Raw genomic sequence first — 14,389 nt, forward strand, 5'->3', positions numbered from 1 at the left:
GCAATGACCACCCTTAATGATTTCCAAGAGAGGAAATGAACCTCCAATCAATTATGACACTTGATTAGGTTACTTAAATTGCTGAATCTCCAGCAAAATCAGCAGTACCAACTCCCTGACACCGTGTGTGTGATTCGATGGCCCTTATAGTAATGCAGCTCTGCACACCTCCTGTTTTATGTACATTCCCTTTGCTGTTACTGAACTTCCATCTCATTACCGGGAATGCGGGTTTCCACCTCGTCACTTCACAGCTTTGTTTGAGCAGTGCTCTGGTGATCACCCGGTGGTTTTTAGGCAGGTTTTTTTTTTTTTTTCCTTGAAATGCTAATGCAGCCCCTATGAAAACAAACACATGCCCGTGATTGTAATATTGCTTTTGCTCATTTTTATTTGAAATGAAACAGAAAAGCAGCTTCAAAGCCCTCAAAGCAATGGGTGACTGTCAAAGAAAGCGCTGGCCTCTGATAACATGAAAGGCCACTTTAATAGCAGAGCCTGATAGGAATTTCTAGTGATCATTAATAACATGTAAATCACTTATTTTTTAATTATAAGAGTGTCAGTAGTAGTAGTTAAGTGGAATATTGAAAATGGCGTGCTATCCTATCACAGCTCCAACCCTGCCAAGAAAGCAGCATCCTCTCTTCATCCCAGTGCCTACCTTTGCCCCCTCTGAAGAGGCAATGAGAGAGGAGCCTGTGGTTGCTCTCTGCTGTTTTGGGAGCTTTTAACCCCACAAGCTAGAAGTGAAAATCTGTGAACGACTGCATCTACTGAATCCCCTGACAGAGGTGTGCAGACAGATGGCAGACTGGGGAACACGGGGTGCAAGGGAGGTGTAACCAAATACAGCTCCATCTGGGTCGAGTCCCAGCACAGGTAGGGGCTGTACTGAGGCCGAAGCTCTCCTACAGTCTGTACGCCTGTTAAAGGATGGCTCTGCCAACCTGAGCAGGACTGTTTTGGCAGGACGAAGAAAAAAAAAAAAAAAACCAAGAAAAACGAAGGAGGTGTAAAAATAAATGGGAAAATACACATTTTCAGACACGTGTTGGGTGACTGAAAACAGCGAAAACTACACTGCCAGAAATTCAGCAAACTTTGAGGGTCCCCCACCGGTGGGTGGGAGGTGGGGACACAGATGGGGACCTCCACCCACCCAGCTGCTCCCAGCCCCTGGGTGAGGAGCCAGCCAGGAACCCTTACACAGCCTCCCCCTCTCTCCCGTGCTTGTCTTTATTGCAGATCTGAAGCATTTTGCTCTGCAGTGCTCTGCCACTGGAGCTGCTTTGCACGCTGGACAGTGGTAAAACACCTACAGCACCCAGGTGTGGGGAGACAGGGCAAGCCTTCATCCTGATGCAATGCCTACCTCACTGAGGATCAGTGGTCCTTCGCCTCTGAGGTGGTCCAGGTCAGCTTTCATCATTTCTTACGCTCTGCAGCTCAGGGGCTGTTGTGGCACATACGTCTTTTATATTTCTGCATCTCTCTTTTTTATGTCTGTCTCTACAATTTACATTTTTATTTCCTCATATGTTTTTCCAAACACACTAGTGCAATACTTGACTTAGCCTGTCCCCTCCCTCACTAACCATGTATTTGTTTTCAAGATTTTCCAGCAGTAGGCTGAAGAGGCTCCACTCTCCCTTCATGAATGTCGGGCAGTTTCTCCAATCACTTGAAGTCTCGGTAAGAGCAATCAGTGATGAGGATTAACAGCGCTCACTACAGAGCTGATGCTGAAGTGCCGCAGACGATCAGGGCTTGTCGCTCATCGTAGCTAGAAAAGTCACTGGCCTGCACCGTGGAGGCATTCTCCTGTGAAGACAAAAATGGTCTTTCATGACTGTTTCCACACCCAAAACGGGACACCTGTGTCTGCTTTGGCACCAGTGGTACTCTCCGGTGGGAAGCTTTGGCTGCGGGGATGCTCCTCCCAGAGGGGCTCTCCCAGCGGCTGCCCTTTCTCCATCTCCTGCTGCACCTCTCCCCTCCCGTGCAGGCCCCGGCACCCTCCCTGCTCCTGGGGCACACAGCCACACAAGTTAACAGCCATTGCTCTCTCCTTGCCTCCTTCTTGCTGTTTCCTATAGGTTTGTGCTCTGCATTAGGCCTTAAAGTGCAGAGATTATTCCCGGGCTCAAAACCAACCCAGCAAGAGGAGATTTCTCTTCCCCATTGCGTGGTTAAGCTGTGGATGTGTTTTTAATCACAGAGGACAAAAATTTACAAAGCTGCGTGGTACATTTGTTGCAGAAGCATCCATTGAGGACCATTACAGTTTGAGGTTCGTTCCCCCTGTGGGAAGACTTGCAGCCACAGATTGTTGGAAGCTGGCGACAATTGTCCAGGGAAGTTTCAGAGTACTTGTGCCCTGTCCTCACACCTTCCCTACACATGGGGATGGTACAACAGAAACTCACATTGCATATTGTTAAGGCACAGCAAAAATTTCTGCAGTGCTGGGTAGAAGGAGGACAGCAAAGCTATTCTGAGAAATAGGTGAGAAAGGACTGAAACACTCCTATGCAGGTGTCCTGTTAACATCGCCATACATCTGTACTGCCATTCCTGCCTCACGCCTACACCTCCGTGCTCAGCCATCACAACGCTTCAAGAAGAAGCCTTGTCCTGCTTATCAGCTCCACAGTGGACCCACCAGCACACCTCAGGGAGAAATCTTTAAACAGTTCAGTTCAGAACCTGCTGTAAAAATGGACAGCCTGAATTTGTCTAACTTCAACTTCTGTTCTCCCAGTCTCACTGTCTGTATTGTGTGGTTAAAAAAACATCTCCTTGTGGGACAATTCTCTTCTCCGCAGAGGAACTTGAGAACCAGGATCAGACCGCCACTCAGCTGTCTCCTAGATAACCAAATGCACCAAGTTCCCTCTGCCTTTCAGATGTGCTGTTCATCAAGCTAGGAGGAGAGCTCACTTCGTGTCAGACCTCTCAATCCAGAGGCAAATGGGATCCCGTACATTTTGTCCCCTGAAGGTGAACCAGATCATCCCTTGCTCCTTCCCAACCTCTTCACTCAGGAGCCTCTTCTTTCCTTTCTCCTGACTCCCCAGCTGATGGAGCTTTGCCAACGACCATCACGACCCCTTCCATCCTCTCCTGCAGCGTGTCATTTCTGGCTCGCTCAGAGGCTCCGGGCAGGGGAACCGTGTCTAATGCTGTGTCTGTAAAACTACCCTGCATACCTGGTGTGACAGAAAGTTACCGCTGAAGCATGGATTTTCTCTATAAACAATGCAGCCTGCAAGCCCCAAATATCTGTATAACATCAAAGTTATTTTTAAAAAGAACAGCATTTTCTAAATATGTCATTGCAACCACAAAAAGGAGCCTATTTATAACGGCAATACATATACTCTATTTAAGATGAGTCACACGCTTTCTGCAGCTCCACCGAGTTGCAATCAAATCTCTACCAACTGGTTTATTATTACTCTTTTAACTGTTGTGATACCTCTAGGGTTGAGCCAAGGGAGACCCTCTTCTTGGTACGGACAGGAGGCGCCCACAAAGGGGGATAGCCTCTGATGAGGCAAACTTCAGCTCAGTAATGCTTAGCAGTGGCTTAATTGGAAAGATATCCAAGTCCCGCCATCATCTCACGGGTGCTCCCAGGCTAGGGGACACGTTTTCAGAGCTGACCGACCCCTCTGTGGGCATCTCTGCCCCGAAGCAGCTCGCTCTGGTGCAAGACAGCGGTGCTGAGCTGAGCACCGGCGGAGTTGTTACACCTTTGCCACCGAAGCACGGTGGGTGACCGAAGCGTGGGGTGCTGGCAGGGTTATGCTGCACCCCGGGGCAACCCACGGGGCGGCCGTGCCTCCGTCAGGTGCCACGCTAACCCAGAGCCCTGCCTGCTCCTTTTCATCAAGGGCCTTGAGATCGCTGCAGAGAAGATGAAAAGGGCTGGCCATTATCCACGCCATGTGACCCGTTCACTTGCTGATGTGCTGGTTTTCATCTCCCTGCCCTGCCCGCAGGCAAGCAGCCCCCAACACCCTAATCTGCTTTTTTTATTCCCCGCCATTTATTTTCCTGGGGGCCTTGTCAGTTGTGGCTCCGCCGCTTCCCCGTGCCTCGCAGCGCTGCAGGTTCAGCAGCACTAAAAGGTTCCAGCTCGCACTAACGAATCCCAGAAAGCCCGACCATTCATTACGGAGCCCGTGTAGGGAGGGTTTGAGACAAGACCGATGTAATGAGGGAGCTGGGGAGACGAGGAGCGTGGCCACATCCTGGAAACGTGCAAAGGTGAACAGGAAGGGGAGGCAGGGAGCACCTGGGAGCCCGTTAAATACGGGCTTATCATCAGATTTATGTAAATCACTTCAAATGCCTTCATTTATTAAAAGTATTCAGCCGCATTACTGTTTGCCTTTGGTCTCCTTAATTTGGTTGCTAATGTCTGAGACAACTGTTGAAATTAATTTGAAATTAATGTTCCTATACTAATTGCTTAATGAATCTCACATTCGCTGCCCTCAGCTCTCGATTGACAAAGGATCTCACCCACCGCACGGAAGAGGTTGGAATGCTGACTGCGATTTTAAAGCGGTTGCTAAATTATAGTTTGCAAATATTTTACATTTATATCACACACTTCATCTTGAAGGATCTCAGTGTGTTTGAAATGTTACGTAACATTCATTCTTCAGTAAAATTCCATCACAAAAACTTTCTGGGCATCAATCTTCTTACTTCCCCACATGCCTTGGAATTAAACCAAATTTAGCTGTATTATTATGCAAACACAAAATCATACCTGCATTAAAAGATTATTATTAGGGCTGCAAAGTCAGATACTTAAAAGATAGGAAAGGCTGGAACCGTAACCCTGTGCAATATAAATTCCTTTTTCCATGCGTATGTATTCTCGTAGTCTTTAATTTTATGATCCTGTATTTTCCTACGCTCACCCCCCGCCCCCTGGGGACTTATTAGTCCTCGGTGGTGTTCTAGTAAAAACAGGGCAAGGAGAAACAAAAAATCGAGGAAAAACTAGCAGAGGAAGCCAGCGACTCGCAGAGCCCTTGCTGCCTTCGTTAAAAAAGCTGCAGAGGTTGTAACGCATGTTCCTCCTTTTCTGGGTGGCTGACTTGATACCCCATAAATCCCCATCGGCAGAAATGCTGAGTGTGCACAGCAGTAACCGAAGCTGAAGGCATACTGGAGCACACGGGGCATTTTACCCACTACCGAACGCTGTGAAACGTGAGGTCCCGGGGTCTCACGCTGAGCGTACGCTTCAAAGAGGGGAAAATACTTCTCCATCTCCCAAGAACGGTGGAAAATGTCCTAGGACATCGATAAAACACACAGACCGCTGTGACACACGGCGATCCAGCAGCGCTCACTCGTTGTACAGCACGGCTGGGGAGCAGGACGCGACGTGACCCAGCAGCGCGCAGAGGGGCTGCGCCTGTGCTGCTCCACACGCTAGCAGAGGGAGGCGGTGACCCGGTGGGAAAACGGCGAGGGCTTTTCAGGGGTAACAAAAGGGCTGCTTTGAAGGCTTCCCAGATAACCTGCAACCTGCCCGCTCACCCTTTGGTGTGCTTCGCTTATCCGTGACTCCGCATTTCTTCTTAAGCGTGCGTAGTTTGTTAAGGATCGAGGTAAAGTCAAACTCACCAGCGATCGTGGACCTTTCGTAAAGCTGTACCCCGAGTCAGGCAAAGGGTGCTTTGCCCTGGGACAGCCTCAGCATCCAAGCCAGCAGCAAGGCAACCTTCCCCACGCTGTCACTGCCCCCTAAAACCTCGTGCAGCAGGGAGCTGGGGACGCATGCTTTGTCCCTGGTGTGGTTCAAACTCTGATGAGGACACCACGTCCAACAGTCTCACAGATAGCTGAGGGACAGGCTGGCATGGAGGTTAGCTCCCCGAAGAAACCTCTAAGAAACCTCCAAAGAAAACTTCTCCCACCGCGGACAATCTAAAAACCTCAAACCTCCAAGCACGTTCTAAGATTTTTTATATTTTAAGTTGTGTAACAGGTAAACTGAGGTGAATCTCTGCAGTGACATCCTTGACAACCACCTCAGCTTCCCTCTAGAACACCGAAGCTTTCAAAGGAAAAAAAAAAAAAGTCTTTAGCTTGTCTCAAAAACAGCTGGGTTTGCATATTTTTAGAAAAAAAAAAAAAAAGGCAATCTAAAGCAAAAATGTTCTTTTTTATACTAGAAAGCTTAAAGAACCTGTATGACCATGCAAAAAATGTGAGGGGTGCTTGATTTTGCAGTAAGCTACATTCCCATACCATTTTGTGTGACTTATTTACCTCTTTGTAGCAGATTCTCTTATGCAGACAGCGTTACACAACTGTCATCAAACCAACCTTCAAGATTTAAATAAAAAAAAAAAGGCAATGAGGTTCTAGCAGCTGAAAGATGGCACTGAGATAGACTTCTATTCTAACTCTGCTTTTGTGAAGAAAGCAGAAAAAAAGATACTAACAGGAGGCAACCGTGGCTCAGCAAAAAGTAAGCAGGATTTCTTGAGGCAAAGATGCTTTTCTGCCTCAACGGCTTCCTCCTGCTGCTAGCAGTTGATGGGATGGGGCTGCCTTGGCCAGGTTTCCCGACTCCTGTAATGGAAAGCAGCTGCCCATATCCAAAGGTTGCTTTGCACATTTCCATAATTCATCTGTCGTCTTTTCTCGGTCAGCCTCATTACTCAGCCTCCCAATATTAACACATCAGTAGCACCGACAATCCCAGAATTGCACTCAACAGACTTTTTAAACATCCCAGCCCTAACGTGAGGATGTTTGAATTGCTATCTGCTGCTCAATGCGCAGACTTTTAATTTGGTACTTGTCAAAATATGAACTCGGTACTTTGCATTCTTCTGAACGGGGCTGTTCCGGCCTTGTATTTCCATCACAACTGGCCACTTACTCGAGCTAAGGACAGTCTACGTGAAAAAGCCTCCCTTTCTTTTCCCAAGCAGTATCAAACTGGAAAAACTGATGTAATCTGATACTACCTGAAACATTCACATTTGCAGAACCATTCCCGCAGCAATGGAAGGTCTCAGACTTTACAGAGCTATCTTCAGAAAGCAGTAAGAAACCCAGCACATCTCTCCTCCACCACAAATATAACATTACCTAAACTGGGGAGGGGTGGAGGGGGGAAAGAGATATTTGCTTTTGTCACCTTCCTAGCATTTTGCATCAATACATGCAGTTATAAGATACTGTTAATTAGTGAACAGGGTTAAAGAAAGCATTTAATACCATTAGAGCACATCCATCACATAATACCTTTATTCTGAAAATTCATTTAAAAAAAAAAAATCCTGCTCCTCTGCGATGAATTGAAAAAGCAAGCAAATGTTCCATAAGTACACAGCCGTATTTGTCCCTTTATTATAAAAAAGATTTTATTTGCAATCATGGCCTACATTTCCAGACTTGCCATATCTCCCTATGTCTTTGCGTACACCAGCTTTAACAGCTCCTTTGGGGAGGATTCATGGAATTGGTAATAGGTTTTGTAATTTCCACCTTCTGTTTTCTAGTTCAGAGAATAATCGAATCCAGTCACTACCATTGCATCTATCCGGCAACTATTTGTTGGCCTCCATGAAATGAGTTGGAAGTTTGATTTCCGTTCTCAGCAGGCATTTGTGTGATACAGATGAACTGCTGTAACTGGCAAATTGGAGGCAATTTCAGGAGAGATTCCTAGGATTAAATAAGCATGAGAACAGAACTTTTCTCACCTCCACAGAGGTCTCTTCTTTACCAGAGTTGAGAAACGACAGGACAAAATCGTAGAATTTGGATTTCTGATGTTGTAAGACACACTTTAAAGCAGGTTTTATCTTTGAGGTGATCAAATTGGCACCCACATTAGATTACTAACAAAAAAACCCAAACCATTATGAAATAAAACCTTAAGGCAAAATGAGCTTTATTACTTTACTCCCTAAAAATCCTTTCTACCTCTGCTGCATTTTAACTGGAATACAGAAGTATTTTATTTTGTTCATTAATATTTTTTTTTTAAACACTCCACATCATTTATGACAGAGATGTTCAGTAGTTTGCATTGTGATCATGCTTATTTGACTCCCCATCACTGGAGCTGGTGCAATAACATCAGCCACTGAGAGATCTCTAGTAGCATTCTCTGTGAACCGAAATACGAGTTACCAGTTTAGCAGAGGCTGAACATATGACTTCGGCTAAGATTAAAAACTTTATTTTTCATACAAAACAATAATAAATCCAAGCAGATAATGAACTGTCTTCTCGCTTTCCATGTTTTCTCAATACAGTCTATCCACAGTTCAATATTTGTTCCACATCAGCAAAAACTATGAAGTTTCCATCTTGTATCCATGTTTTTCTAATTCAGCTCTGTAGGGAAAAAAATGGGTGTATTAAGATATACAAATAAAATAGTCAGACATCCGCATTTTTTCAAAATGAAATACACTGCACAATATATTACCATTTTAGAAATATCACGAACATGTCACACTGCTTCCTGGTTCACATGAATAACCTTAACCTCACTTGTTTTACAGTTCAACTTCATCTTAATGTCTTTGGATCACTAGAAGTAAATCCAGCATGAAACAACACATTAGGAAAAAAACAGAGTATTGTCTTATACTGGTTATCCTCAAAATTTCCTTAAACTCAATGAACTCACTAATCTGAGCGATTTAGATGCATGTTCTTCCAAAATCAGCCATATATACTTTTGTATCCGCACAATTTAAAAATCTTGGTGCAATATAATTCTGAGAAGAAAGGATTGTTTTGTTCACCTTGGCTGTGGCAGCAGGTTAGCGACAGCAAAGGTTATTTCCCCTAACCTGTCCCCACTTAGCCTCCTACCTGCCTCCAGCACACCAACCAGAGCTACACCATTTTATATCCCAGTCTTACCACATGTGTATCTAGACGTGGTGGGTCTAGATCTCAGGTTGGTTTACATATGTGGCATTTTAATTTTAGAAGTGAAGGAATGCTGCATTCTCTTTCTGAAGATGAAATAAAAACGTGCTGCAACAAAGCAACACTGCAAGCTATCATTTTAAGACAAGTATGTGGTCGCCAACACTACAGGCTACAAGATGTACGTTGAAGACTTACCGTGATAGCTACGTCCATCAAGAATTACGCCATACCTTTAAGGTCTGTGTTTCACTACATACCAACATTTTTTCCAGCATTACTATTTCATTACCTTTCAGCCTTTTAGGCAAGGACTATACCAACAGGCTTCGTTTTGTGCCTGCTACACAAAGGGCCACTTTTTCCCTTTACAAGAGATCATCCCAGGAAGCGTTTAATCAGGCTGTATTACAGAAGGTTGCACTGCATGCAACATACTGAAGGACTAATTATAAAATGTAAATTTGTATTGACTCTTAAAACAACTTAAGTTATAATTACACATCACTAAGGGATTAACTGAAGCTACAAGTGACCAAGAAGACTAAACAACAGGATTAGACATACCTGAATTGCTACAACTTTTTTGGAGGATGTTATAAAGACCACTTTGCTATCATTGCTCACAAACAGCATGCTCTTAACACACGAGAGGGGAGCTCTAGGCAAAATTTCCCAGTTGTCTATTTGGTCAAAGAACAGCAATACTATTTGAAGGTATAGAAAAACCATACCACCACACTTTGCATACCATACAGCGGAGAAGAAAGAAGCTTGGCTCCCTTGCCATTAATCTTTGCAGCACAATTCAGATTTTCCACATCTTTGTACCGTCTTAAGTTGTGTAACACCACAAACGCCCGAGCATATTGATGACATTAGGCATATCTCAGGACTCACAGTTCAATTATTAAGAGATGAAATGCTCATCAGTACTCCAAATTGTTCTGTAATTCCTTAAGACTGGTTCAGAAAGGCTTTTAAGTAGATAAACACAAAGCAGAGCCTTCGTTTATTCCTGTTTTCAGACCTCTTTTTAAAAGTAAGCAGAACTCTCAGATATTAACAACTAAACAGTGCAGTTTAAAACATTTTATCCAGCTTCTAGAACAGTAAGTTAAAAATCAAAATTACCTTAACTGATTGGAGAAATCATCTTCTACATTGTCATCATCCCAGTTGTCTTCCCAGACATGTGCATCTTCATCTTCATCTAAGCCAGTCCAATCTAAAGGCAGGAAAAGAAAGCTAAATATTGTACGCTGCACTGCTTTGGTACTGCATCTTACTGACTGATTAGCTCAGCCTCTGGGTGAGGCAGACTTCAGATGGTAACAAATTTCTCCTGTAACAGGGACATTCAGATCATACTTGAGTATTTGAGACCAAACAGTAGAGTGAGATTTAAAAAAAAAATAATCCTGAATTATGACTAAAATATAACTCGGTAAGAAAATCATTATACACTACACATCACGGCTTGCAGGATTACATACTCAGAAGGGACATTTTGCATACAAAGATACAAACTGTAGCACCACAGTAAGAAAAGAGAAATACTGAGTATTTGACTCCTAAAATCACAACAAGAGATGTGCAGTTCTAGGTTTGTATTTCCTATTTTTCCCCTCACAATTAAAAGCAAATGTACGTCAAACACTTTTGCCAAAACACACACACACTCAGATCCTCCATTCACTCACATCAGACGTTGACAGCCTATGGATAAATGCCAAAAACGTATCTGTGATGCAGAAGCAAAGGCAAATTGAAAGATGCACCTGCCAACGGCAGTTGCTACCAGTAACCAGCTACTGCTGGGTTCCAAAAATAGTAGAAGCCATTTCTCTACAGCGGCAAGACGCTGGAAGTCCATTTGCTAACCTAATTTCTATTTTTCCTATAATAAAATAACCTGGCACACCACTCTTGACAAATTACTGATCACCCACTTAATAGTTCATTATAAAAAAACAAGATCTAAGTTGGTAGTGCAGAAAAATAATAAAAATGAGAAATCAGAAAGGCTCAGAATGGCTCTGTAAACACAAGTCAGTTTACTTCATTTGGGAACTATCCCACCACAGTTTTTCAGTTATCTTTTGCTGACAGACAGTAAGTTTTTCTAACGTTACCAAAATAAGCAGAATCCCAGCCCTGTGTTTCTCAAAGCCTACTGGTGTATTTAAAGAGCTAACGCTATTCTTCGCCTCTTCCCCAAAGCCTTTACAATTCAGTAAGCCATCTGCTGCCCACTCAGAGAAAGCTTTGAGGTCTAAGGGCCAAAGTAACATTAAAACATGGACAGACAGATGAAAAAAAAAGAGCTATTAGGGTAAAAGATTAAGAACTAATTCACAGTGAACAACTTTATTCATAAGAATGAAGGTTGGTCTGTGCATTTTTCCTTCCATTTCTAATGTAGACAGGCAACAAAATTCATGCTTGAGATTCACCAGAACAGGAAAAAAACATTTGTAACTGATTAAAGACACAGATGTAGAAGACATTACAATTAAACTTCCCTTCTCAAATAAATTATATAAAGGGAAAAGACAAAGGAACATAGAAATCCTACTGGTCTTAAAGAGAGCACAGGAAGGAACTGGGAAGAAAAGGTGAAGAAAAACCGCAGCATAAGAAAAGGCAGTATTTGAGGCTAGTGTACTGCTCACTTCTCAAAGGAAAGGATTTTATTTTAGTACTATTTACAATAAGCTTTTCCAATTTATATGCAATGGACTTTTTTTTTGTCAAAAGAAAGACTTTACTGAGCATATCTCTAGCTAGATTTCAAAAATACAAAAAACACAGCTCAAACCAGCTTTAAAAAAACACCAAAGTTGAGGTTTTCTGTGTACTAGTGTAAGTAGCTCAGATTTTAAATTAAAAAAAAAAAAATCATAATAACTAGTATCCAGCACAAGAAATTTAGCTTGAACCATAAACAAGCTGGGGAGACTGGCGAAGTGTGTTCCAAATCACGCTGAGCGAAGAAGAGTCAAAAAGGCCCTGTCTTTTTCCACAACAGAAGGCGGGGGGGGGGGGGGGGGGGGGGGGGGGAGCAGGGAGAGAAAAAAAGATAGTGAAAGTAAAGCCTAAATTATATTCTTCTTGCCGCAGCCATGACATTCTGCAGTATACAATTCTGCAGTGTGCATGCTGACACTATACCCCTGAAATCCACACTAAAATTGTTCCAGCCGTGTCATATAATGATAGTTTCTTGCCGCATTTTGTACTTGGGAAAGGGAAGCAAAGTGGTTTTCAGAGTAGAAGATAACCTAAAATCCTAGCAATTTACACATTACGTTCTACATTCTGAGAACACTGCACATGAATTTTGTTAAGTGATGAGTTCATATATTCTTGAACTTGTCGTGCAATATTTCAAATAAAAAAGGACACATCCGTTCGGGATTCTATCATTCCAAACTTGCATTGATAAACTGTTTCCAGAAAAAAAATTCCTAGTAGAAATAAAGGAAGTTCCCCAAATGCTGGTGTTTTTGTCTGTGACATAAGTTTGCATTACCTAACTTCATTTGGAATAAAAAAGGCATCAGAACTTGAAGGTTTTCTGCTGTATAGAAAGTGGTGCTTTAATGTGAAAGAACAACAATCTGACAGCGGTTTCATCAGAGATGTATCATGATTCTTTCCTAAGCAACCGACGATAACTTTCAACGTGTTCTGAAAATTCTCGTGAAAAAAATTACTGAATGAGAAGGCAAAATCATGAAAAAGTTCCTTCTGCTGACAACATGAGAAGCTTGAAGGCACGGAATTTTAAGATGAGTTGAGATCAATACAAAGATGCAAATCAAACACTGAACGGAGACTCTTACACTGCAAGGCTTAGGAGCAAGTGCTGTGACAGCCATTGAGCGCAGCGGTCCATCTAAGGTTCAGAAGTACGCTTCACGGCTTCTTTTGTGCTTACAGTTAACACTCAATTTACAGTAAATAAACCTTTTTTGCACCTTTAGGAAGTATATGAAGAAGAAGAAAGGGCTAGCCTTCTCGGTTTAACTACCATCTCAGCTACATCACTAACTTTTTTCACCATAAATGCAAACAGTATTTTCAGAATACGTAAGGGCTGTACGGCCACAGTGATGTCACGTATAAGGCTGACAGCATAACCCAATAACCACGGCCATTTCATCCACGCCGTACACCACATATCACCACCCACGGCTTGAGGCACTGGCAGAATTGAGGACACAGAAAAGAACCGTGCCCAAACTGGGAGCTTTTCAAGGCTATTGCTATAAAACCCCACCGGGGAGTTTTATTATTGAGGCCCAGATTCACATAACTCCCTTGCTCAATACGCGTTGTACCTACAGAAATAGCTGCGTCGGGACAGAAGAGATTTAAGGCGATCGCCGAGCGCGCTGCTCCCTTCTCGCCCTTACTTCCAGCTCCGGGCTCCCAACCCTGCCCGAGGGCCGCCCGCAGCCCCATGACCCAGCACTTCAGGCTCCCCGCAGCCACCCACGGGGCGGGACGGGACGGGGGGGGAGCTCCTCGTGCTTGGCCCCGTCCGGCCCGGCCCTGCGGGGGCTCCCGGAGCAGCCGCGGCAGCGCCCTGCGGCCCCCCCCGGCCCCCCCTCAGGCAGGCCTCAGGCCCGGCGGCCTGCAGGCCGCGCCTCCCCCGCGGCCCCTCTCCCCACCCCCGCCGGGCACCTTCCGCCGGGAACTCCTCGAACTCGTCGTCCTCCTCCAGGAGCCCCAGGTCCACCGGCTGCTTCTTCTCCGCCATGCCCGGCACGGCCCTGCCCGGCCCGGCCCGCCACAACCCGGCCCTGCCTTCGCCGCGCCGCGCCGACACTGACGGGATGGCGCCGGGGCACGGCCCGCACTGCGCCTGCGCGACGGCGGCGGCCGCTGCAAGCCACGCCCCCTCCCCGCAAACCCCGCCCCCTCCAGCGAACCCCGCCCCTCCCTCCCGCCAACCATGGCCCCGCCCCCCTCCTGCCGCCCCGCCCCGCCCCCCTGCACCTGCGGGTTCCCGCTCAGGGGCTCCCCTCACGGCCCCGTGGTGCGGGGCGCCTCCTGCCCCAGGCACGGATACGTGCTTCTTACGTTCCTTCGCTATTGGTTTGTATTGATAAACCCTGTATCTATAAACCCTGTATCTATAAACTCCGAGTATCAGCCTTCTGCCCTTCTGAGCCGTAACCCGGCTCTCTGTTTCAAAACCTGCACGTATTCACCACCTCCTCAGTTCCTTGCTCATAAAGAATCACGGAATCATTAGGGTTGGAAGAGCCCTCCAAGATCATCTGGTCCAACCACCCCCTACCACCAATGTCACCCACGAAACCACGTCCCTAAGCACCACGTCCAGCCTTTCCTTGAACGCCCCCAGGGACGGTGACGCCACCACCTCCCTGGGCAACCCGTTCACCTCCGAGAAGCAAGGAAACGGCCTGAAGCCCATCAC

General features: G+C 45.2%; 1 protein-coding gene across 1 annotated transcript; it reads right to left on the bottom strand.

Moving 5' to 3' along the window:
* Window positions 1-8,211: 8,211 nt before the first annotated feature.
* SEM1 (SEM1 26S proteasome subunit) lies at window positions 8,212-13,843 on the bottom strand. Its single transcript, XM_048075435.2, has 3 exons — window positions 13,630-13,843; window positions 10,072-10,165; window positions 8,212-8,391 (listed from the first exon to the last, which is right to left on the bottom strand). Exons 1-3 carry the CDS (start codon window positions 13,703-13,705, stop codon window positions 8,349-8,351), a joined length of 213 nt encoding a protein of 70 aa, XP_047931392.1. The 5' UTR covers window positions 13,706-13,843; the 3' UTR covers window positions 8,212-8,348.
* Window positions 13,844-14,389: the final 546 nt, after the last annotated feature.

The sequence above is a fragment of the Anser cygnoides genome, chromosome 2, assembly GCF_040182565.1.
Source record: "Anser cygnoides isolate HZ-2024a breed goose chromosome 2, Taihu_goose_T2T_genome, whole genome shotgun sequence".
Taxonomy (NCBI): domain Eukaryota; kingdom Metazoa; phylum Chordata; class Aves; order Anseriformes; family Anatidae; genus Anser; species Anser cygnoides.

Bases quoted from the DNA above. Each gene is read 5' to 3' on its own strand.
- SEM1 (XM_048075435.2), bottom strand. From the start codon at position 13,705: ATGGCGGAGAAGAAGCAGCCGGTGGACCTGGGGCTCCTGGAGGAGGAC. The intron at 10,166-13,629 runs GTGCCCGGCGGG...TCCTGCCTTTAG, and splicing joins CGAGGAGTTCCCGGCGGAAG to ATTGGACTGGCTTAGATGAA. The intron at 8,392-10,071 runs GTAATTTTGATT...TTTTCCCTACAG, and splicing joins GATTTCTCCAATCAGTTAAG to AGCTGAATTAGAAAAACATG.